The sequence below is a fragment of the Aspergillus versicolor genome (genome assembly GCF_001890125.1).
Source record: "Aspergillus versicolor CBS 583.65 unplaced genomic scaffold ASPVEscaffold_1, whole genome shotgun sequence".
Classification (NCBI taxonomy): domain Eukaryota; kingdom Fungi; phylum Ascomycota; class Eurotiomycetes; order Eurotiales; family Aspergillaceae; genus Aspergillus; species Aspergillus versicolor.
In genome coordinates, this window is record NW_024467524.1 from 2,546,234 (window position 1) to 2,568,182 (window position 21,949).

The 21,949-nt window shown below is 51.2% G+C and overlaps 10 protein-coding genes across 10 annotated transcripts; 8 read left to right on the forward strand and 2 right to left on the reverse strand.

Annotated features, from left to right (window-relative positions):
• Positions 1 to 104: 104 nt before the first annotated feature.
• Positions 105 to 2,160, forward strand: sidI (putative long-chain-fatty-acid-CoA ligase; the record flags this gene model as incomplete). The annotated part of the gene is made up of 5 exons (XM_040805939.1): positions 105 to 510; positions 581 to 878; positions 934 to 1,313; positions 1,378 to 1,707; positions 1,787 to 2,160. The coding sequence occupies 5 exons, from the start codon at positions 105 to 107 to the stop codon at positions 2,158 to 2,160; spliced, it is 1,788 nt and encodes a 595-aa protein (XP_040662512.1).
• Positions 2,161 to 2,770: 610 nt separating this feature from the next.
• On the reverse strand, positions 2,771 to 4,158 carry ASPVEDRAFT_48865 (GNAT family N-acetyltransferase; the record flags this gene model as incomplete). The annotated part of the gene is made up of 2 exons (XM_040814084.1): positions 2,771 to 3,133; positions 3,184 to 4,158. The coding sequence occupies 2 exons, from the start codon at positions 4,156 to 4,158 to the stop codon at positions 2,771 to 2,773; spliced, it is 1,338 nt and encodes a 445-aa protein (XP_040662513.1).
• Positions 4,159 to 6,698: 2,540 nt separating this feature from the next.
• ASPVEDRAFT_23741 (uncharacterized protein) lies at positions 6,699 to 7,950 on the forward strand (the record flags this gene model as incomplete). The annotated part of the gene is made up of 5 exons (XM_040809582.1): positions 6,699 to 6,781; positions 6,839 to 6,861; positions 6,903 to 7,069; positions 7,126 to 7,680; positions 7,726 to 7,950. 5 exons carry the CDS (start codon positions 6,699 to 6,701, stop codon positions 7,948 to 7,950), a joined length of 1,053 nt encoding a protein of 350 aa, XP_040662514.1.
• A 1,619-nt stretch (positions 7,951 to 9,569) lies between these two features.
• On the forward strand, positions 9,570 to 10,117 carry ASPVEDRAFT_119660 (uncharacterized protein; the record flags this gene model as incomplete). Its single annotated transcript, XM_040805724.1, has 3 exons — positions 9,570 to 9,671; positions 9,734 to 9,876; positions 9,973 to 10,117. 3 exons carry the CDS (start codon positions 9,570 to 9,572, stop codon positions 10,115 to 10,117), a joined length of 390 nt encoding a protein of 129 aa, XP_040662515.1.
• An 852-nt stretch (positions 10,118 to 10,969) lies between these two features.
• ASPVEDRAFT_23744 (uncharacterized protein) lies at positions 10,970 to 11,332 on the forward strand (the record flags this gene model as incomplete). The annotated part of the gene is made up of 1 exon (XM_040809583.1): positions 10,970 to 11,332. The coding sequence occupies one exon, from the start codon at positions 10,970 to 10,972 to the stop codon at positions 11,330 to 11,332; it is 363 nt and encodes a 120-aa protein (XP_040662516.1).
• Positions 11,333 to 13,187: 1,855 nt separating this feature from the next.
• Positions 13,188 to 14,306, forward strand: ASPVEDRAFT_78506 (uncharacterized protein; the record flags this gene model as incomplete). The annotated part of the gene is made up of 2 exons (XM_040816563.1): positions 13,188 to 13,895; positions 13,947 to 14,306. 2 exons carry the CDS (start codon positions 13,188 to 13,190, stop codon positions 14,304 to 14,306), a joined length of 1,068 nt encoding a protein of 355 aa, XP_040662517.1.
• A 920-nt stretch (positions 14,307 to 15,226) lies between these two features.
• Positions 15,227 to 16,430, forward strand: ASPVEDRAFT_23747 (uncharacterized protein; the record flags this gene model as incomplete). Its single annotated transcript, XM_040809584.1, has 3 exons — positions 15,227 to 15,462; positions 15,518 to 15,950; positions 16,005 to 16,430. The coding sequence occupies 3 exons, from the start codon at positions 15,227 to 15,229 to the stop codon at positions 16,428 to 16,430; spliced, it is 1,095 nt and encodes a 364-aa protein (XP_040662518.1).
• A 237-nt stretch (positions 16,431 to 16,667) lies between these two features.
• Positions 16,668 to 18,967, reverse strand: ASPVEDRAFT_120735 (Zn(II)2Cys6 transcription factor; the record flags this gene model as incomplete). The annotated part of the gene is made up of 4 exons (XM_040805816.1): positions 16,668 to 17,201; positions 17,264 to 18,122; positions 18,172 to 18,840; positions 18,885 to 18,967. The coding sequence occupies 4 exons, from the start codon at positions 18,965 to 18,967 to the stop codon at positions 16,668 to 16,670; spliced, it is 2,145 nt and encodes a 714-aa protein (XP_040662519.1).
• Positions 18,968 to 19,124: 157 nt separating this feature from the next.
• Positions 19,125 to 20,329, forward strand: ASPVEDRAFT_36146 (SDR family oxidoreductase). Its single transcript, XM_040811144.1, has 3 exons — positions 19,125 to 19,652; positions 19,700 to 20,068; positions 20,121 to 20,329. Exons 1-3 carry the CDS (start codon positions 19,354 to 19,356, stop codon positions 20,260 to 20,262), a joined length of 810 nt encoding a protein of 269 aa, XP_040662520.1. The 5' UTR covers positions 19,125 to 19,353; the 3' UTR covers positions 20,263 to 20,329.
• Positions 20,330 to 20,816: 487 nt separating this feature from the next.
• Positions 20,817 to 21,764, forward strand: ASPVEDRAFT_119435 (dihydrodipicolinate synthase family protein; the record flags this gene model as incomplete). Its single annotated transcript, XM_040805696.1, has 1 exon — positions 20,817 to 21,764. One exon carries the CDS (start codon positions 20,817 to 20,819, stop codon positions 21,762 to 21,764), a length of 948 nt encoding a protein of 315 aa, XP_040662521.1.
• Between the last annotated feature and the right edge of the window lie 185 nt (positions 21,765 to 21,949).

Here is a 21,949-nt window from a genome sequence, read left to right on the forward strand (position 1 = left end):
CCATTCGGTCCGAGACACACTGGGTCTGTATTTAATCAGCCCTGCCCGCCTGTTCTGCCGGATCTGCATAGGGCTTTCCTGCCAACTGTCAGTGAACAAGCACAATGGCAACTGTACGCCGGCTCCAGCAGACTCTTTCCCACCTCCAGCCTGCACAAGCCGCCCAGCAGCTTTCAGTTGTTTACGGGCCGACAGAGCCGGAGTTACTGGACGTCACTCTGGGTGAGCTTTTGACGCTGCAGAGTCTGCAGTATGGCGACTACGAGTGTCTTGTTTTCCCCTGGACTGGAGCGCGGTGGACGTATGCAGACTTGAACGATGAAGCCGATCGAGTCGCCCGAGGAATGCTGGCGATGGGCATCAAGAAGGGAGACCGGGTTGGAATCATGGCCGGCAATTGCGAGCAGTACATTTCGATTTTCTTTGCAGCAGCCCGCGTCGGTGCCATTCTCGTCGTTCTGAATAATACCTATACCCCGTCGGAGCTCTACTATGCACTCGACCACACTGGTATGCGCACAAAACTGGAAATATCAATTGAAGATCCGGCCGATGCTAATAAGCTTAACTACTGGCACAGACGTCCGATTGCTTTTCCTGACCCCCCGCATCCAACGTCACTCCCTCGAAGAAGTCCTCGCAAAGCTCGGCTCCCACCCCAAACAGGCTGGCACCTCCAAGGCTCTCGAGGAGATCGTCGTGATCCGCGGCGAATACCAAGACTTCACCACTTACGCACAGGTTGTCGAGCGCGGCCTCCCCCTCTCCAGCAATGCCCTGCCTGCTCGCGAAGCCGAACTACAGCCAGAAGATGTATGCAATCTACAGTTCACCAGCGGTTCAACCGGAAACCCCAAAGCCGCCATGCTCACGCATCAGTACGGAATATCCCGACCCTCTTCTACAAGCCAATACTAACCAATTCCCCCACAGCAACCTCGTCAACAACTCCCGCTTCATCGGCGACCGTATGAGCCTTACCTCCTTCGACATCCTCTGCTGCCCTCCTCCCCTCTTCCACTGCTTCGGGCTCGTCCTCGGCATGCTCGCCGTCGTCACCCACGGCTCGAAGATCGTCTTCCCCGCCGAGACCTTCGACCCGCTCGCAACACTCCATGCCATCTCTGACGAGAAGTGTACTGCCCTGCACGGCGTCCCCACCATGTTCGAGGCGATCCTGAGCTTCGACAAGCCAGCGCAATTCGACTGCAGTAACCTGCGCACGGGGATCATTGCCGGCGCACCAGTACCCCGTCCTCTCATGAAGCGGCTCTTTGAAGAACTCAACATGAGGCAGTATACTAGCTCCTACGGTAATCCCATCCATACCTTATCCTTCGATACTATCCATGATTTAACAAACTAACCAACCCAAAGGCCTAACAGAAGCATCTCCCACCTGCTTCAACGCCGTCACAACAGACTCAATCGAGACACGCCTCCAAACAGTCGGAAAGGTCATGCCGCACGCAAAAGCCAAGATCGTCGACGCCAACGGCGCAATCGTCCCTGTCGGCCAACGCGGCGAGCTCTGCATGGCCGGATACCAATTGACAAAAGGGTACTGGAATAATCCCGCAAAGACGGCCGAGACCTTCGCCACGGATGAAGACGGCACAGTCTGGCTGAAGACCGGTGACGAGGCGGTTTTTACCCCCGAGGGTCGGTGTAGTATTACGGGGCGGTTTAAGGATATTATTATTCGTGGTGAGTTTCTTTTGTTTTTTTGGTTTTTTTTTTTTTTTACACAGGTTCGTTTAAATGCTAATCCGTTGTATTGTAACAGGCGGCGAAAACATCTACCCACTCGAAATCGAAGAGCGTCTGTCCAGCCACCCGTCCCTCTCCGTCGCGTCCGTAATCGGCATTCCAGACCAGAAATACGGTGAGGTCGTGGGGGCGTTCATCTCGCTGGCAGAGGGCGCGACGAGGCCGACGGACGACGAGCTACGGGGCTGGACGCGCGAGACTCTGGGCAGACACAAGGCGCCGCAGCACGTCTTCGTGTTTGGCGAGGAGGGAGTGGACCGCACGGTTCCTGTAACTGGAAGCGGCAAAGTGCGCAAGGTGGACTTGCGGAAAATTGCGGCGGGGGTTTTGGAGGGTCGGAAGATGAAGGCGAAGGCGAAGGCGCGGGCTGATGCTACGACGACTGCGTGATATGATTTTGGTATGAGATAGACTCTAGTTTTTGTACGTTTAGATAGTTAGCGAGTGGCTTATACCCGGTTTATTATGAAAGTTTACTACTATATACTGCATTCGTTCAGTGTGTTTGTCTGAGGGATAAAATTTTGACCAAAAACTCGGTTAAAGTTATCAATCAGATTAGATGATTATCTAATCTGATGTGGGTCTATTGAAATTACGCGCCTAATCTGATTCATCGATGAATGATTCTGGGTACAAATCAATTCCACCCACTCAATTCCCGAGTCCCACCAGAAGAAAAAACAAAAAAAAATATCTCGAGAAAAAGTATCCGGTGTCGGCATCGTCGACCAATAGTGAAATTACACTCGACAAATACGTGAGCTTCTGGCTGGGCTCCTGGTGGGGGTCATGCATCAGATAAAAAACAAAGGTTGCAGTGCATGACAGCCTGAGGTTTGTGCGTCGGTTCCACTAATAATGTACTGGCATAGGCGAGATTTCTCTTTCACATGCAAGCCTCCAGAAGTCTATTAACTACCCTCCTACAAAATTGACTAATCGCTAAGTGGAATGTGGAATGTGTATTAATGCTTGGGGTATCGTAGCTATAATATAACTAGAGCTTCAAAGCGCGATATGGGTCACGCTCAAGGTGGTCAGAACCGTCAAAGCGGAACGGCGAAATATGGAAATACTTCTCCCGGCTGCACTTTACCAGCGCAGATCGTTTGTATGGCAGGTCGATGAGCTTCTCGAGACTGAACCCGGTAGCGTGGTCGTACGCCAGCACGGTGAGGTTCGTGAAGTCCGGCTCGCCAACGATATATCGTGTCCGCGGCTCATCTAGGAACATATAGTGCATGATGCTGCACCACCATACCATGACCCGATGCTGACCACGGAACCTAACATCTCCGACTAGTGAATGGCGTCCTCGATCCCAGTCGTCGGCATCGTAGTGGCCTCCTATGCTGTTTTCCTGCGATGTCAATTAGAATAATACGTATTCATGCCAACTTAATGACGTACCTTGGCCCAGTATATCTGATGGTAGGAAAAGAAGGTGTTGTTGAATTTAGCCAGCACGGCAATCTGGTGTGGATCTTCTTCAACCTTGCGAAGATACTCCCTATGCTCGTCGAGTGTCCCTGTAACATGCCAACCTTTCGCCACGCGAGGATCATTCTGCCATGTGTGAAACAGCTGCAAGTGTTCGTCGTTCCGGTAATCAAATGCCCAGAGCGAAAAGAACTCATCTAGCTGCGGTATGTACCGGCTGTACATTCTCGACCCCGGCGTTGGCTTCCGCGGTCGAATGGGGTGAAGGGCGTTGACGCTGACGTTGGACAATTCTGGTGTCCAGGTATGCTGGACAGGGTGCATGGGGAATGAAGTCAACGGACGCCGAAGCGAGTTGTATATCTCAGCATCGCACACCCATACTGGCCTTGACCCGAAGGGAGACCCCGCGCCTTGCCAGAATGTGCTGCGATAGATGACGAGCTGATCAGGGACGTCTGAATTTGGCGGGATGGTGTGACCAGCGGGAGCTGAAGGGGCAGGATGTGCAGCCGCAAGCCCGACAGCTTGTAACTCCTTCGCTAGGAGCTCCTTTCCTTTGCCAGAGAGCACAGCGCGGAATATCTCGAACTCGGTGCGCAGGGTAAAGAGGGCGTGGACCACGTTCCAAATTTGCCCGACAGAGGGCGGCTCCTTTCCTTCCCATATCCAGTATGTAACAGGACTTCTCTGCGCCCGTGCCCAAGCTGAATTGTTTGCCTCGTGGGGTGTCCCAAACGGGTCGGGCTCTCTCAAGTCGGTGAAGTGGAAGGAATCGCGGTGCAATGGTTCTGGGGGAGGCATGCCATCGTCCAAGCGCGGGGAGCGTCGCAGTTGGAGCTTGCGGACTCCATGCTGAACAGACACAACCTGCAGTCGGTAGGTTGTCTTGTATGGCTCGGGGAGGCGGATCAAGGGGAGCTTGTCGGGCAAGGAGGAGGCCATCTTGCTTTCTAGAAGCTAAGTCGGACAGCACAGCAAGTCTGCAGCCCGCCCTTTAGCTATGCTGCATATTTGATCATAATGTGTCGGGATATTCAAACGGTCGAACCACTGGGCAACCTTGGCGCATTGACGTCTGGCACAGTGAAGCTGCCCCAATAATACACCACCAGCTTGAAAGAAGCCGTCACGAGTGTACGGTAACTTTCATAGATTTCCAGCGAGGCCTGAATTTCACAGACAAAACACATAAAAACGGTTTGGCAGGCCTTCCCCAGAACAGCAGTGATCAGCGGGTATCAGTTATGGGTCGCTTCTCCTGAGTTCCAGGGTGGTCCCTGAAGAGTTCTCGTGCGCTAAACTCGTGTCTCTCGTAAAAAAAATCATCATGCATCCCACTTGGCTCCACTGCAGCCCGGCAGTATCAACCAAACATCCCAATCCTTGCATGAGATCGGCGGACTGTGCGGACTCGGCATCATCTCAGATCGCAGAGCAATCCGAGGCATTTCCAGTTTTAACTTTAATGTCCTCCCAACGATACTGGAAGATCCGATCTCGCTGTAGTGTTGAGTGCATGGCGGTTGGCACCGGAGCGAGCCAAGCCGAGCCTGTCAGTGACACTGTCAGTGTCATGCCCGGAATGCTTGGTGGGTCGAACATGCATATTGATCTCGCTTCGTACTGCCTTATGCAGATGTCGGGGTTTTTTTCTGATTTGCCCTCCTGCAGTGTACATCCCTCCCATGGCAGATCGCTGTTAGACGTCTGTCTCCCATCCGCAAATAGACTCTCCCAAGAGGATAGATCCGAGATGGCGCCGAGATTAGATACAGAGTATACGCATCCAATAGACAATGGATGCCTCTGGCATCCCCCACGGCGTCACCGCGCTTCGGACGCTCCAAGATGTCTCTATCCCTCATTAACATGCAACTAATGTCACCTGCATTACGCCACCTGCATTGGAACCCCCAACTTGGGCACTTTAGTAGCCAAATTTCAGCTTCTCGACTGGGCGTGGCATCTTTTCCCACCCCAATACCCCAACAAGATACGCCCTATTGGTGGTCAACCAGCCACACGAAAGCCACAAGTTTCATTCCCAGATCTCTGATATCCATTACGATATCAGATTTATATGCACGATGGGGTGATCTACAAGATGCACGCTGCGGTGTCCCACCTGCAGGAATCCCGTGGAGGTCACTGCAGCTGCAGGTGCTGTGATTCGCGCAACTGGCTTGCAATCTTCAAGGATCGGAAGCCCGAGCGGCTGGGACGATGGGGAGTTCAGCTGGGTAGGAATCAGCGCCGGCAGATTAGCGCCGGCAGCAGTGTTAGGGTGTTTGAGAGCACTTCTTATCCCGACCTCGGATATAGCAGCTGCTGGTTTGGGTTGCTATACTCTACATCGGGCAGCTAGCTTTCCAGGCATATGTTGGATATTGTAGTAATATTTCGTAGACGTCGTGCATAATTGGCTTGAGTAGGTCCCATTTAGCATTATTTTAGTATATCGAAATTATGTCCTTGATACTAGATATGGCCCATGATATATATTCTCCAGATACCCATTCCTACGGCGTATTAAACCATAAATAAATAAAGGTCAACTCCAGTCCCGAAGCTTCTTACGTTGACATTGACAAAATAGTTAAAACCAAGCCTTGAAATTATTTTTACTACTATGGTATGCGCTTTTAGCAGTCAGTATTGGACCGCAGCTGGTATGTCCTGTGAAACCCACATAATGAAATATCCTGCCAGGCACTTGTGAAAGTCACTGGACTTTCTATATCAATCCACATCCCAACGGCAGATGCCAACGCTTCATCCTCTATTTCACCGTCTCTGGGTTCTGACACAGCCCATCCCTCCAGCGTTCAAAGAGCACTTCTTATCCTGGCTTCAGACATATCAACTAACGGTTTCTATAAGCGTTGCTGTGGCTATTGGCAATATGCTTTCAAAGACACGTCGCTAGCAGTGATGATACTTTCAGACCAGTCTCTAGTTTGCACAAATTCTATCTAACATTTTTATAATATCCCAACCACGTCCTTTGTGCCAAATGCAGTCAATTAGATATATTTCCCGGGCACTAGTTCCTACACCTTATCTAAGCACGAATAGATCAACAAAGTAGCGTTCCCTGGACCTCTTATATAGCCTAAGTGTAGCTGGAGTCAAGTTCGAATTATTCCTGCTACTGCTCTATTATCTGCGCCCTGCAGCATTGAGGGGCCCGGACCTGCGCCGTGCCCGTTTGGGACCCCGCATATTTATCCTGACATGCAGGCGACACGCTTACTCGATTACTCTTCCAGTACAGATGATTGGACACTGCTATACAATTATCCGACAGTGGGAACCTTGTTGCGTAACCCACTGGAGCCTGGAAATGATGGTGCATTGCTCTCCAAAATGACAGAATCGCGGGGAAATAAAAGGCGAGCGGGCTGCCCCTCACTTGATGTAACCCGACAACAAAGGAGCAACACCAACTTCCCTTCCTCACAAATTCTCATTCTCGAGACACGATGCCGAACTCTGACATGATCTATCGCAGGCTGGGTAATTCCGGCCTGCATGTTTCCGTCATCAGCTTGGGAGGATGGATTACGTGAGTCTACCTTAGATTTCCCCTTTACGCGTCTGGAGCTGGCTAACTGTTGGTTAGGTTCGGTGGTGATGTCGCAGAAGGTTCGTTATGAAAGTGATATTCTGGCGAGGATATTAATTAGTCAATTATCCAGAGGGCACCGAGGCGTGCATGCGACAGGCGTATGATCTCGGGATTAACTTCTTCGACAGCGCGGAGGGGTACGCGAATGGACAATCCGAGGTTGTCATGGGCAAGGTCCTGAAGAAGACAGGGTGGAAGAGGAACGACCTCGTTATTAGCACCAAGGTAAATGGCATCCCCCGCTCCTACGCTTCCGAACTAACTTTACCTTAACTGTATAGCTGAATTTTGGCCGCGCGCACGGAGAGGTCGGAGTGAATAATGTCGGACTCTCGCGCAAGCACATTGTCGAGGGTACGCGAGCGTCGCTGGAGCGCCTACAGCTCGAATACGTTGACATCATCTACGCCCACCGACCGGATCGTCTGACACCGATGGAGGAGGTTGTGCGGGCGTTCAACTTTGTCATTGAGAAGGGCTGGGCGTTCTACTGGGGAACGTCGGAGTGGTCTGCGGACGAGATTAGCGAGGCGGCTGGCATCGCAAAGTCACTGGGCTTGATTGCGCCGATTGTTGAGCAGCCGCTGTACAACATGCTTGATCGGGAGAAGGTCGAGGGACAGTTCCAGCGACTTTACTCGCGGGTTGGTCTTGGTTTGACGACATTCTCGCCGTTGAAGGGAGGTCGGTTGAGCGGCAAGTATAACGATGCGTTGGAGAAGCCTCCTCCTGGCTCGCGGTTCGCGGAGAGCAAGGATAAGTACTCGGTTGGCGTGCGGGATACATGGCAGGGGGAGGAATCTGCCAAGGTCATTCGACAGCTTGGCGCCATCAAGGTATGGACCCTCTCCATAGCTTGTTACATAGTCTAATGAGCACAGGGCGTGGCCGATAAGCTCGGTGTCAAACAATCCCACCTCGCCCTTGCGTGGTGCATCAAGAACGAAAACGTCAGCTCTATCATCACCGGAGCTTCCCGCCCCGAGCAAATCGTGGACAACGTCGAGAGTCTCAAGGTGCTACCACTGCTCACCTCAGAAGTGCTGGCCGAGATAGATGAGGTCCTGGGCAACAAGCCCGCCCCAGCCCAGGCTCGTTTTGGATGAACACACAGCGTCTCTGGCAAATTAGTTCATTTTAGACTGACTAGATCAATGCACAATCTGGGTATCATATCATCATCTCAAATCGCCGATAAACTCACAAACACCTAACCACATGGTCGCGGTCTACAGAATCCTTTCTCCCAGCACCACCAGCATCTCGGGGTATCCAGCCCCGGTCTCCCTTGCGCGAAGCGCCTGCAGTCTTTACACACTACGTAAAGAACACCCTGGATCCAGATCTCCGCCCCACGGCCATACCTTGCCTCCCCCCATTCCCCCCTGGGTGACAATCCGCACTGAATGCAGAAGCGGCGGCGTGCATCCTGGCCGCGCCGCCCGCGTCCTCTGCATAACATGCGGTCAGCGAAGTGCTGGGCCGGTCGGAGACGCCGGCAGTAGCGACATGCATAGAGATCCTTCGAGACAGCAAACTCGGTTGTTTCTGCTTCGAGAAGCTCAGCGTGAGTTAGGTCTGGGATTAGATTGTAGAAGTAGACGCAGCTGCGTTTTAGGTTGACGTAGTCTGGGAATTCGAGGTGGGAGGATATCAGGATGTGAAGCTCGGGGGGCAGAGACATCAGCCTGAAGGATGCCATTTCGACTGGCAGTGGAGCCCGGTCCCAATATCAACAGCCAGTGCTTCGGGGACTCGGGGATAAGACGAGTGGGAGATGGATGCACGTTGAGCTCGCTCCGGCTTGAAGGTTGAGTTCCTCCTCCCCATGTCGTCATACAGATCACCTGACGGCGGCGGAGTTATCCAGAAACAAATGAAGGCCTGTACAGGTTTCCTCAACCACCGCGCGACTGGGACGTCTTGACTCGGAAATCGGGGCTAACCGAGTAAGTCTTCATGGAGTGCTGTTAAGTTGCGAGCTGTATACCACAACTGGTTCCTGAACAAGACGCCACATCTCCACTCCCCCGCTGCACAGGCACGAGGAGCCCATTCCCGGCGATCCCGAGCGGCGGCTGAGTCTGGGGATTGGAAGATTGCAAGTTTGGGAGCGTTTCCTTAGCCTCGTGGTAGTGGGGTCCACTATGCATCCTTTGCAGAGTCACAGACTCACGGGGACCTGGCAGGTTGACCGTCTGTTGTCGGCCAGAACCGGCGAGAGCCCTGCTTAGAGCCGGTTCATGTGGCACCAGCCTTGGCTTCTTGGTGGTTTTTCTGCAGTCTGCTATCGGTCTCACTGTTGATCATCTTGGCAGACTGATCTATCAAATCACTGACACCGTTGTATTGGCCGTCTTTGGGGGCCGTTGGGATGGCCATGGATCGCCCGGATGTGGTGCCTCCGGGATCCTTCAGCCACGCTCCAGGGAGTTGGATGATGATTGGGGGCTTGGAGCAAAGCATTGGGCATCAGCCTGGAGGCAACAAGTCAAGGAATATCCTGGCCTGCGATCCTTACTCGAATAATGCAACGATTATGGCCTGCCTAGCTGTTGAAGACTAAGGAATATGATTGATTGCCCTCGGCCAAGTTCCGTTCCTGAGAAATGATATTGGGGTGTAAATATAAGACGCCTTGAGGTATAAAGAAGTCATCGGAACCCCCTTGATTCAGTCAATCAGACAGACAATCACTCGAAACAATCTCCAAAGCCTTATCAAAATGTTCCTCTCCAAGCAAATCCCCATCTTCGCTGCCATCATGGCTCTTGCCCCCAGCGTCCTCGCTGACTGCTCTTTTTCCTTGAGCTTCACCCGAACTCAGGTACACATGCCCCGGTTTATGTTCCATTTTCTTGGTAGCTTGAATTAACTGGTTATACCTAGAACCCCTTCGCCGGAGGTGAGAACACCCACACCTGCAGCGCCGAAGTCGACTACGGCAACGGCGAGACAGAGGTTCTCTCGGAGGCCTGCAACGAAGTCAGCGACTCTCGTTGCTACCCGTCGAAGCTTGCAAACACCATTTGGTATGTGAAATTGCACTATTATATTGCACTGCACTGCCCTTTCGTTCATAGCAGCAAATGGAAGATGAGTAGCGCTAGATGCTAATGGTTTTACAGCGTCCACACAAACTCCGACTTCTCCGATGGATACATGGACTACGCCGCCGAGCACCGCGACTTCAACGAGGACGGTTGCGAGAAGGACGACTGGGCTGGCATTGCTGGCGATGGAGCCACCACCAAGTGTACTTTCCCTTGCTAGACCGACTATCTACGGTCTGCTGGAAGCACTTCCTATGTATTTCAGGTAGCTTTAAAACAAGATATTTTGACTGCACCCCTAGGCCCTACATCGTACCCACTGTAATCAAGAACCAAGTCGATCCTCATCAGCAACACATTCAATTAATAACCACCAAACTAACTAGTAGATACCCTGAATAATCACCTCCCCTCCGTCACCGAGCATGTACCTCACCTCCCAGTCAGCGGTCAGCCTGACTTTATCCCCGACCTCCCACATCACAATACACTTGGGCGAAGCCAAAACATCTGTAATCATATCCTTAGTGGCAGTGTACACGGATCCATCCTCGGGCAAATAACCACAGCAGATGAGCTCCCACTTCACACTATCAAGTATCCTCTTTATTGTGTAGCTACTTAGACGGAAGGTGATTTTTCCATCCACGAGTTCCATGCCGAGTATGGTGCCCCATAGGTAGGTATCGAGGGTTAGCTTCGACTCCTCTCGTGACATGCCTGTGCTCAGTGCTTTGATTGTGATGCTAGTAGGAATTACCGTGTTTGGACGGGGTATAAGAAGTAATCTATTTTAGGTATTCAAAGGGGTTATACGAAATTATAAATAGTGTTTATTCTGTTGTCTTTATCCTTAAAATTACATTCATTTTTATCCGTATTCAAAATATTTGAAACTCCATTGTTGGCTTGACATTCTCAAACAACAAAGACGCTCTTTAAGACAGATAAATGCTGTAAAAAGGAGGCAATTCCTTCGCGTCTATAGATTTATAGAACACCCCCGTTCAACGAGATCTTGAATTTCCAATAATCATACAATCATATCCGCACCAAAGGTTTCAAAACAACAATGTCTAACTGCCAAACAGTAGCCATCTGGCTATCCTTCGCAGGCACCTTCCTCGGGCCCATAGAAAGTCACCTCGGCGTCCATTTCAGAATCCGTGCAGATAACCCGACAATCCAAAGGCTCAAACAGGAGGTGAAGTCGCAGTTAGTTCTAAAGGGGTATCTACCAAAGAGTGGTGGGTATGTCTACCCGGCGGCTGAGGACATAGTTGTCCATGTTCCTCCTGAAATAGAGTTTTGGAAGGGTGGGGATAAGAGGAAGAATTTGAGGACCGGTGATGAAGTTACGATGCAGAGTGGGCTGGAGGTTGAGTGTTCGCTGAGACATGATATGGCGTTTGTTAAGGGTGTTTCTGTGGTTTAGATGTTACTGCTATTTTATCTGTTATGTTCTGCTCGTTAATTGTGCTGTTGAAGCGGATGGAATTGCCCTTTCTATAAAACTATCTGATATTAGCCTCCTTATATATTGGTCATGTTCAACGTGTGGATGCATCGATACACAAATGACCGAGTCTCGTGTAGTTTTGATATAACATTTAGCTACTTTTAGTAGTTCTCTTTCATGCTATTGCAGGGCCCTTTATAATTTAAGAGTGTAAAGTACTAGGAAGTAACAACAGCATTTCTCTAGTCCCCCGTACATACAGATAGCAAAAAAGCACACTAGACACCCTCCTTAAAACCCTCATGAGTGGGACGACCTTCCGAGATCCCCTTGACCATCGCTACTGACCCATTATGCATCCCGTACCGGACAGTAACGTCAGTTTCGATCTTGACTTTGTCCCCGGACTTCCAGTCCTTGGGCTCTTTCAATCCATCCCGGTAATGAAAGAAGTCAGGCGACTTGCTCATTACAGAATAGGCACTAGAGTTGAGCTCCAAATCTCCGGAAACGAACAGCGTGCATTCCGCAGCCCTGACAATCTTCTCGATCGTCTCCTCGTCCACTTTGATGATGACGAGTTCATTGGAGCTGCCCTGGCGTTGGATTAGGCGTATGGTACCCGAGATCGGGTGTCTGACGTATAATAGTTTGTTGTTGTCGGACATTATTGTGTTTGTAGTGGTAGTGGTTGAAGCTTAATAGCTTGCAGTGGAAGAGTTGGTGGCTTATATCAATATGTGTAAAGTATGAAGAATAATTTGGATTAATGGCTTCGAGCGTCTTAAATACGTATCACTCAACCAGATTAGGTTTCCATAAATACCCGAAGGCACAAAGGACTCCCAACTATCCCAGACAGGGCAAATCTGTTTTGTTTCATTTCTCTTTTGTTCGGAACTTATCCTCCGGCCTGAGCCAAATTATAACCCTTTCCGTCTCCTCTAGGTGTCTCTTTGTATCTGATGGCGGACGACAGAGCGAAAACCTTTCAAAGCACCTCCAGTAAAAAGTACCACTACCGTAGGGTCGTTTTAGCCGGGACTTGCCTCCGAATGGAGGGGCTGGCATGTTGCGCCTGTTCCTTTCTTCTCCTTTGTGAGCAGGAATAGCTACGAAGCAATTCTTTCTAGTTTATGTCTCAGTTGGAGCATACCAAAGCGTCCGGTTCGGTCTAGGGTTTAGCACGTCCAGCATGAATTCCTGGAAGTTGGTTCGCTGCCAAAGCACCAAATGGCCTGCCAGGCAAGTCCAGCTATATCCGTCATAATTTGTCGCTTTTCACCCTTCAGTATGTATCAGAATAGTAGACAATGATCCGGTTGTCAACCTGACTTCCCCGTTCTGAGGTCTATACTGAGACCATTTGGCCTTACAACTGCTTCACATTACTAGACTTGGTTATTAGTTGATATCTCTTCTTACAGTGAGATTGTATACACTTTCATTCCTTAGAGAAGCCTCACTTTCTACTGCCTTCTCTACTGCCTCGTCTTATTATACCTATATCTGCTTTCTTCTTTCTCTCGCCTCTCCTCTTTACCTAACTACCGTTCTCTCATCTCTTCTCTGCCTCCATCCACTATTTCTAGTATAAAGTCCAATCTAGAGTTCTTCTTCCTTCCTCACCACTTCAAACACTTACTTCAACTTCTACAATACTACAAGTTCTACCACTGCCTACTTTTTCTTTCCTTCTTCCCTTCTCTACTTCCAACTCCCTACTTTCAACTCTCTACTTTCAGTCCCAACTATTATTTCAACCCAAGTAAGACCAACCTTCCTCCTAGCCACTACCAACTAACGACAACAGAAAATCTCTATAACCAAAATGTCTTCCAAACCCAGTACCCCCACCACCAAACCATGCAACATCCCCGGCATAGAATACGACCACGCCTTCCCCGAAAGCCTCCAAACGAACCTCTCTGCCCTCGCCGGTGTATTCGACTTCCCAACAACACAAGAACTCTGGGACCTAACCCAAAAAGATCCAAGCACCAAGCCCATCTTCGATGTCTGGGCCGGCGAGCGCAAGAACTTCCCAACAAACCTCCGCGGGCTCACCCATACCAAACTCATGAATCTCGCCTCTAACCAAGCCTTCCACCCTATCCTCGCCAACGATAAACACCCCGCGTTCAGCAGCCAGGTTTTCCAGCAGAACCAGAGCCAGCTTCCCGCGCAGGGGAAGGCGGAGGTTAATAACATGAATCTGCCGCATCTTACGGCGCTGTGGTATATCACGAGGCTTATCAGGGAGAAGCCAGCGCTATTCCCGGGGTCGAGCGTGTCGTCGGTGTCTCAGACTACGGGGGAAGTTATTATGTCGTTTGATGCGTATGATGTGTTTCATGCGTGGAAATTGCTGAAGTGGATTTGGTGGGTTAAGGTTCCTAAGACGAAGCCTAGGGTGAAGCGTGCTACGCCTCCGGTTTTTCATACGGATTCTACGGATTCTACTGCTGGTGATGCTTCAGGTGGTTTGGATGGGTCATCGGGCACTGCGGTGAAGGTTGAAGATTCGAAAGACATTCCTGTACGTGCGATTGTTCTTAATATACTAGACCTACATACTAATACAATATAGGACGCCAAGTCGGTTCCAGCAGACGATGCCACCAAGTCGGCCCAGGACACGGCCAAAGATGCAGCAGAGCAGGATGCTCAGCAAGGCACCGATGACCAAGTTTCGGTTGGGGAGACGCACAGTCAAGTCGACGATGCAAGCAAAGATGCAGCAGGGCCGGATGCTTCCCGGGGCGTAGAGAGCAAAAACACTGCCATTGACACCCCCTACGAAACCGCAGCTAAGGAAGAGGCAATTCCAGATACCGATATCACACAAATTAAGACCGAATACATTGAAGACACAGCAAAGCGAGGGCTCCCCGATGGTGAAGATGGTGTGGGCGAGTCGGGCGTCTCGAAGAAGATCAAGACTTGTTGACTCTACTTCATTTATCCACTACTTCTTTTATGATGGCTATGAAACTGTTAACAGGCAAAAGAAACATTTAAAATCAGATGGAGTTGATTCTTTGGATAGCTAGTTATCTATTCAGCGAGATATAGAGACTGGCAGGAATCACATATATCCTTGACAATTTCAACCACTTGTAGTCCGAGTAGATCAACAAACTTCTTCCATAATGACGATGTCCAATGCGATACCGGCCTTCTTGTTGCAGCTCCATTTATTTCCTTCTGGTGATTCATCTTCGAGGCCGTCGTGCAGTGCACAGCCCCTTTTGGCCCCAAGGCTGAAGTGTGTGGTCTCGACTCAGCCTTGCCAGCTAAGACAATAGTCCATTTAGCGTGGAATAAGTCTTAATTCTAAGTCTTCACAGTGAGTCAGCTGCGGCGCTCGCAAAGTCAGCACATTAATATTCTTCTAAAGGAAGAATGCCTCCATCGCAGTCAGCACCTTAACCCGTAGCCCCTGAGTTCCGACTGAGTTCTTCCTTCTGACTTTTGAACTGCTTCTATTTTAATCTGTCTATCCTAATGTGACTTGAGTTGCGGCTTGGTGTGTGCGAGCTGCAGAGCTCTCGTACTGCCATTCGCTGTGGGCTCGTATTTTAGACGCCCAGAGCCCACAGCACTGGCAGTGGAGCTCGCGCCCTCGTGTTGATTCGTGTTGTCGACTTTGAGGCTGAACCCAGCAAATGGCCATCATCGGGCGTCGAGGCAGTGCCACTGCGTGACTGGCGGGCGCAATCGTGTTGTTGGCAAGGGTCCCAGAGCCGCAGGGGATATTTGAACGCCTTCGCCCCCTATTCCTTTTGCCAGTTCTTCTGTTTTTATTTATCCAAATTCTGCACTCTCAGTGAGGAATACCAAATTTCAGCTTCACCTCCCCAACTCAACATGGCTCCTCGACGCGGTGGCGGTGGTGGCTATTACAGCAGCTCGAGCATATCATGCAGTAGCACCGCCTTTTCGGACGAACAGTCCAGAGTCAACATTGCCTTTGCTGCACTGTGGTTTGTCGTTGCTGTGGTACTCTTCTTCGTTGCCACAAAGCGCTTTGGTCTGAGCAAGAAACAAGGCAGTCCTGTCGTTGGCAGCGTCTTCCTGAGCTTCTCCATCTTCTTCGCCTTTGGGTAAGCCGCCATCCCACTGTTATTAACATAAACAACAATTTCTAATTGCATGCAGGGCTCAACTCATCTATATCATCGTCACAACGCTGGCCGAATGCGGCACCGGGGGCTACTACAGTTACGTGGCCATCATCATCTTCGACTGGATAGATAATGCCTCAGTGTTCATCCTGACTGCCTTTATCCTGACAACGGTCTGCCGCAAACTTCAGAGCGAATTTTCCCGCGTCCAGCCGGCTATCCTCACGCTCCAGGCCGTGTGGGCTGCCCTGTTGGGAGTTCTCCTCGTCGCGGTGCTATCCATCAGCACGGCCATGTACCACTACTCGTATTCGGACGACAGCGACTATTCCAAGATCTATGATCTCAAGATTCCGTTGCGAGGTGTCCAGACAACATACTATGCTCTCGCCGTCGCCGGCCTTCTCGTTGCGTCAGCGTCCATGCTGAAGGCGCTCTTCAGCGCCCCGGCATATCTCCGCAAAGGAGTACGTTCCCTCTACAAGCTACCCTCAGTCCATTTCTAACAATCTTTCCTGTAGACTATCTCAAAATGGGTCCCCGTCCTTGCCCTCTCTGCACTCGGCTACTCCGCAGCCTTTCTCGGGACTTACATCCAATCCGCGTACTTCTTTTCAAGAATATCCTCGACCGCGAGCGAAAAGAGCTATATCCACGGCCAGCAGGCTGGTGGCTTCTTAGCCCGGTTCTTCTACTTTGTCGCGTTCTATGCGGTCCTCCAGGTTGCCAGCTACCGCTCTCAGGCTGGAGCTGCTAACGCGCGCCCTACCAGTATGAATCCGACAGCGGTGCCGCCTCCCCAGGGGCAGCCGACTTATAACCTGAACCATGGATATGACTCGCGTTTGAGCTATGGGGCGAATGGGTACCAGCAGAGTCAGAGTACTCAGTACGGGGGATACCAGCCGAATCAGCAGTATAACGATACCCACCCGGTGAGGTACTGAGCTGGCTATAACGACTTTAATATTGGACGATATATTTTATAACAACGCAATATGTTCGACTCGGAAGCGTCTTGTTTTTTTTTTCTTGTTTTCTTGGATTCTGATCATTATATACATATACCCAACCAATGCCCATGTCTATACCCGTTATACGCACTTAATGAATGAACCTCGAGCTCTGCTCGCATTATACATAAACCTATACCTAGAGTTAAACTACATATCCAGTGGTAGAGTTCAAAACCTCATCTCATCCCCCCAGAACAAATCCATATTCCCTAGCCCGCACGAAACCATCGACGTGAACTGTCCCCAGCCCGAACAATCCGACACCGAAAGCCCTAGCCCGGCCATAGCATTGGCATCGTCCGTGCTGAAATCTATCCCACCACCGCCATCGAGTGAATCTGTATACCCCGTCCCAATGGTATGCGGACTCTCGTCATGTCCTTGTCCTTGTCCTTGTTGCAGCGACAGAACCGGGACAGAGATCTGGTACGTGTTTGTATCGGCATTATCCGTAGGCTGGAACTGACTAGACTCAGCTGCTGCAGCAGGAGTAGTCTGCCGTGTAGCTTCAACCCTCAACTCCTCCAGCACAAGACAATACCGCTCCGAGAGAGACCCCTTCTCAGCAATGGCCGAAAGATGCGACTGGCAGCGCGTCGCGGCAGCAAAGTACGCGCTGTAGACGTGTGCCGGGTAGGTACGGTTCTGGATCACGTATATATACAGCATTGTTGTCGCGTTGAATGCGAAGTAGGATGTTATCTGCCGGATGGTTAGTATATCGTTTATCTTAGTGATGGCCTAGGTATATGGAGGAGACGAACCCAAAGCGCACGAAACAGCTGCCGATTCTGCGTAATCTCATCAATGATCGCAACGGTCTTCATGGCCGCCTGAAGACACTGCTTAGTACTCTCCTCCGTCTGCGAGTTGGACGATACTGAGGGTGCACGACCCTGCGACAGGCGCGCAAAATTACTCAGCACAAACGGGCGATGCGTGAGTATAACAGAATGCCAGTACGTCAGATTCAGCACATTCCGCTGGCGTTGGAAAATCGGCATTATCAGCGATGCACTGAGCACGTCGGCGTCGAGGAACCAGGCTAGATCTGTGCGCCACGTCCTCAGGTCCCTTGAGATGGAGGAGACGGCTGCGGCGCGCCGGGCGTCGGAGACGGGCTTTATGGAGTACAGGTCACGCAGGATGCGGCTGATGATCTGGGCGATTTTCATGTGTGCCAGCGGGGCGAGCATAGTTGTCAGTGTGCGGTTTCGCGGGGGTGTTAGGGTTGTCGTGTTGTTGTTTTGCGGCAGGGTGAGGATCTGGTCGTCGTCGACGCAGGCGGGGAGTTCGGTGTCGACGTCGTCGTCGTGGAAGGACCTGGGACGGCCTAGGGCTGCACTGAGGTAGGCGTCTAGTGTATAAGCGCACCAGAATGTGCGACGGCGGCATTCAGCTTCGATCTGGCTGAGGCCGGCGGTTGGATCTGGGCGGCGGTTTCTGTTCAGGCCGATGGCGAGGGCGAGATGCGAGACTGTGCCGAAGAGACTCCAGCAGTGGTTGATGCGCGACTGCGTGAGGAGGTAGTAGCACTGTGTGAGGCGTGCTTGGACACTGGTCAACCGGATAGAACCCTTTTCTTTGGAGAGCTGGTGCTCAGCTGCAAGATAGTACCGGGCACTACTCTGTTAGCATTTAGTTCGAGATGTAGATATAGAAGTAGACGAACCTCAGGTCTGGTGGACCCGGCCTGTCGTTGTCTGGCATGTAGACCCTCGCCAGGGAAAAGACCATGAAGAGCAGAGCGACTTTGGCGGGGGCGCTGTGGGCATCGCGCATGACTCCTAGTGTATCATAGAACTCATTGAACCATTCCTGGATAGTCGGTCTATGGAGGAACCGGTACGTCGGCATGGCAAAGTCGAAATACCGCTCTATCAGGCGCTGGGCATCGTCCCTCGGCAGCATCATGCAGAATGAAGGGTCGAATTCAGGGAGATGTAGGGGGGCATCGCCAAATGTAAAAATGCTACTGGGCTGGGAAAAGGAAATGGCCTGGTGCAGCCGCTTCTGAACCCTCAGCAGGAACGAGACCCCAGAGGCAGGCCCGATATAGTGGCCCTGCAGGTCAGTCTGGGACGGCTCTGGTGAATTGCGCGACGAAGCTACAGGAACAACCTGATCATGACCTAGGGCTGAAGGCACACTCTCCTGAGACGTCGCTGGGCTGGGTAGAATGGCCGAGTAGCCCTGTCTGGCAGGGCTGCCATGTTCATCGCCATAGCCGGGAATGAGGAACTTCCTGCCTCTGGCGTATGAAGAGTCAAAAGTACAGCGAGCTTTTGCGCGAACGCAAAACTGGCAGGGCTGCGAGTTGTTGCATTTGATCTTCCTCCTGCTCGTCTTAGTATACTGACATACAGTTAACTACCAAGGTCGTACCGTTTGCACCGATCACAAGCCCGAGTAACCCTCACTCGTTCGCCATTGCTTTTCCGCTTCCGCAACGCTTGCTGCTGTGGCATCTTGGCTGTGGGGGTGACAGCGTGGCCGTGGAGGGACGGAAGAGCAATGAATATATGCGGAAATGGCTGACGGAAAAGCATCCGAAATGCGGGGGTGGCAGCTGCTTTTCCGTCACCGTCTCTCATGACTCGCAACAATCCTTCGCTCGAATGGTTCCTCCAGTAAAAGTTGTGTCCTTCCGAGCATGCTGTCCATGCTTGTCCTCCTGCTTCCAGATCCTGGAGCAACTCCGTCGTGATCGACACTCATCCGTCTGGACGGAAAAGATGGTGGAAGTGAAGTCAGAGTGAATCTCCAGTAGCAATTATATGAACCCAATGTCTCTACGAAGGAGATCCTTACGAAGGAGACGGCTTCTAAAGACAAACCTCAGATCTAATTAATCATGTCCTCCGTATCGAAACGCCTCGAAGGCAAGACCGTCCTCATCACCGGCGCCTCCTCCGGCATTGGACGCTCCACAGCTCTCGAATTCGCACGCACCGCTCCCCAAAACCTCAAATTGATCCTTACAGCGCGCCGAATCGACCGTTTGCAGGAACTCGCGACCAGTATCACAAAGGAATTCCCCGGAGTCAAGGTCCATCCCGTGCAGCTCGATGTCAGCAATCCAGAGGAAGTGCGAGGACTATTAGACAGCCTCCCTGCGGAATTCAAGGAAGTCGATGTTCTAGTTAACAATGCGTGCGTCTCTCTCACTCTAAACATACGGATGCAGCTAACCTTAACAGCGGCCTCGTCAAAGGCGTCGCCAAAGCCCCCGAAATCGCAGAGGAAGACATCAACGTCATGTTCGCGACAAACGTAACGGGTCTCATCAACGTCACCCAAGCGATTCTCCCGAGTATGCTAAAGCGCAACAACGGCGAGGGCTCTGGAGACATCATCAACATTGGCTCCATTGCTGGACGGGAGCCGTATGTCGGGGGCGGGATATACTGTGCCACCAAGGCTGCCGTGCGATCCTTCACAGAGGCTTTGCGCAAGGAGCTGATTTCGAAGAGAGTCAGGGTTATCACGATTGATCCTGGACAGGTGGAGACTGAGTTCTCGGTTGTCAGGTTCTATGGGGATAAGAGCAAGGCGGATGCCGTTTATGCGTGAGTTCCTGAACTATCAGGCTATTTGTATGTTGAAGCTGACTGAGTTTAGCGGCTGTGAGCCGTTGACACCGGATGATATTGCAGAGGTTATTGTGTTTACTGCTGGCAGGAGGGAGAATGTAGTCGTAGCAGACACTCTGCTCTTCCCTAACCACCAGGCCAGTGCTACGATCATGCATCGGAGGGGTTGATCACATAAATGCAATAATAACTGCAATAGAGTAACATTATAAAAATAAATTCAAGAACAAACTGCCATACTATAATCTATCCAACAATATAAGAATGTACAACATACTACATAGTCTAGAATGATGAACACCTCGTTAAATGTGTCTTCATCTTTTAATCATGAGAATTTCGTTCTGTCCTGTGAGAATAAGGTGACCATTCAACCAGTATAGTCGTCTTCCCGATATGGCCATGATTATCCACCTCCGTCAGCGGAAATGCACGCTGATTATCCGTTGACTTCATCCGCTCCGCTGCGATGTCTCCATTTTATTTTCCTAATTCCGCGGAATCTTCATACGGCAACTTGAAGACTCCAGGACTAATGTTGGAGACCTCGGTCGGGCCGTCGCAATCAGCGGGTCTCTTCGCGTGACAACGGATATCCAGTAGACAGTCTCATCCAGGCACTTGAATGTCACATATAGAGCATATACCCTCTCCAACCAAAGAAGACGAAAATCAACTTGTACTATCCAATTACTGTTCCTTCTAAGTAACAAAATCCAATACAATGCCCCAACCCAAAGTCCCCCCCAGCGGCGTCTGGGCCCCAACAATCACCTTCTTCGACCACGCAACCGACACCCTCGACCTCCCCTCGCAGTCGCAATACTACAGCTACCTCTCCAAAACCGGCCTGGCAGGTCTGGTCGTCCTCGGCACAAACAGCGAGACCTTCCTCCTCACCCGCGAAGAGCGCAAGACCCTCCTCACCACCGCCCGCCAGAGCGTCGGCGACTCCTTCCCCATCATGGCCGGCGTCTCAGGACACGGCACGAAGCAAGTCCTCGAATTCATATCCGACGCCGCAGACGCAGGGGCCGACTACGCGCTTCTCCTACCGCCCGCATACTTCGGGAAACAGACAACGCCGGCCGTGGTGAGGGGGTTTTTCGAGGACATCGCGCGGGAAAGTGTCCTGCCGATTGTCATTTATAATTTCCCCGCCGTTTGTAACGGGATTGACCTTGATTCTGCGACGATTGCGGCCCTGGCGAAGAAGTTTCCGGGTAAGATTGTGGGCGTGAAACTGACTTGTGGATCTGTGGCGAAGATTGTGCGTCTGTCTGCGGAGTTTCCGGCAGATTCCTTTGCGGCGTTTGCGGGGCAGAGTGATTTTCTTGTTGGGGGGCTTGCTGCTGGTGCGGTGGGTACGATTGCGGGCTTTGCGAATGTCTTTCCCAAGACTATTGTGCGGATTTATGAGCTTTATCGGGGTGGGAAGGTGGAGGAGGCGATGGAGTTGCATAGGAAGGCGGCGCTGGCGGAGCAGCCGTGTAAAGCTGGGATTGCGAGTGTCAAGTATGCGGCGGCGATTACGACGGCGAAGAAGGCTGGCATTGAGTCGGCGCTGGACAAGTTGAAGCCCAGGAGGCCGTATACGGAGTTGGATGATAAGGGGAAGATTGCGGTGATGGAGCTGACGGCGGGGTTGGCGAGTGTTGAGGACACTCTGTAGTAGATATTTTACTAGAATTGTTTGTAGTTAGATTGTAGAGCATTCAATTCATTATAATCAATTCAGGTTCATTAACCGTTAAAACTCAGTGCAGCCTATACAGATCAAGCCCTAACTTACACTTCACAAAGAGCCCAAGTCTAACAATACCAACTTAGTTCAGTGCATATATACGATATCATATC

Bases quoted from the DNA above. Each gene is read 5' to 3' on its own strand.
- ASPVEDRAFT_36146 (XM_040811144.1), top strand. From the start codon at position 19,354: ATGTCCTCCGTATCGAAACGCCTCGAAGGCAAGACCGTCCTCATCACC. The intron at 19,653-19,699 runs GTGCGTCTCTCT...TAACCTTAACAG, and splicing joins GATGTTCTAGTTAACAATGC to CGGCCTCGTCAAAGGCGTCG. The intron at 20,069-20,120 runs GTGAGTTCCTGA...GACTGAGTTTAG, and splicing joins AAGGCGGATGCCGTTTATGC to CGGCTGTGAGCCGTTGACAC.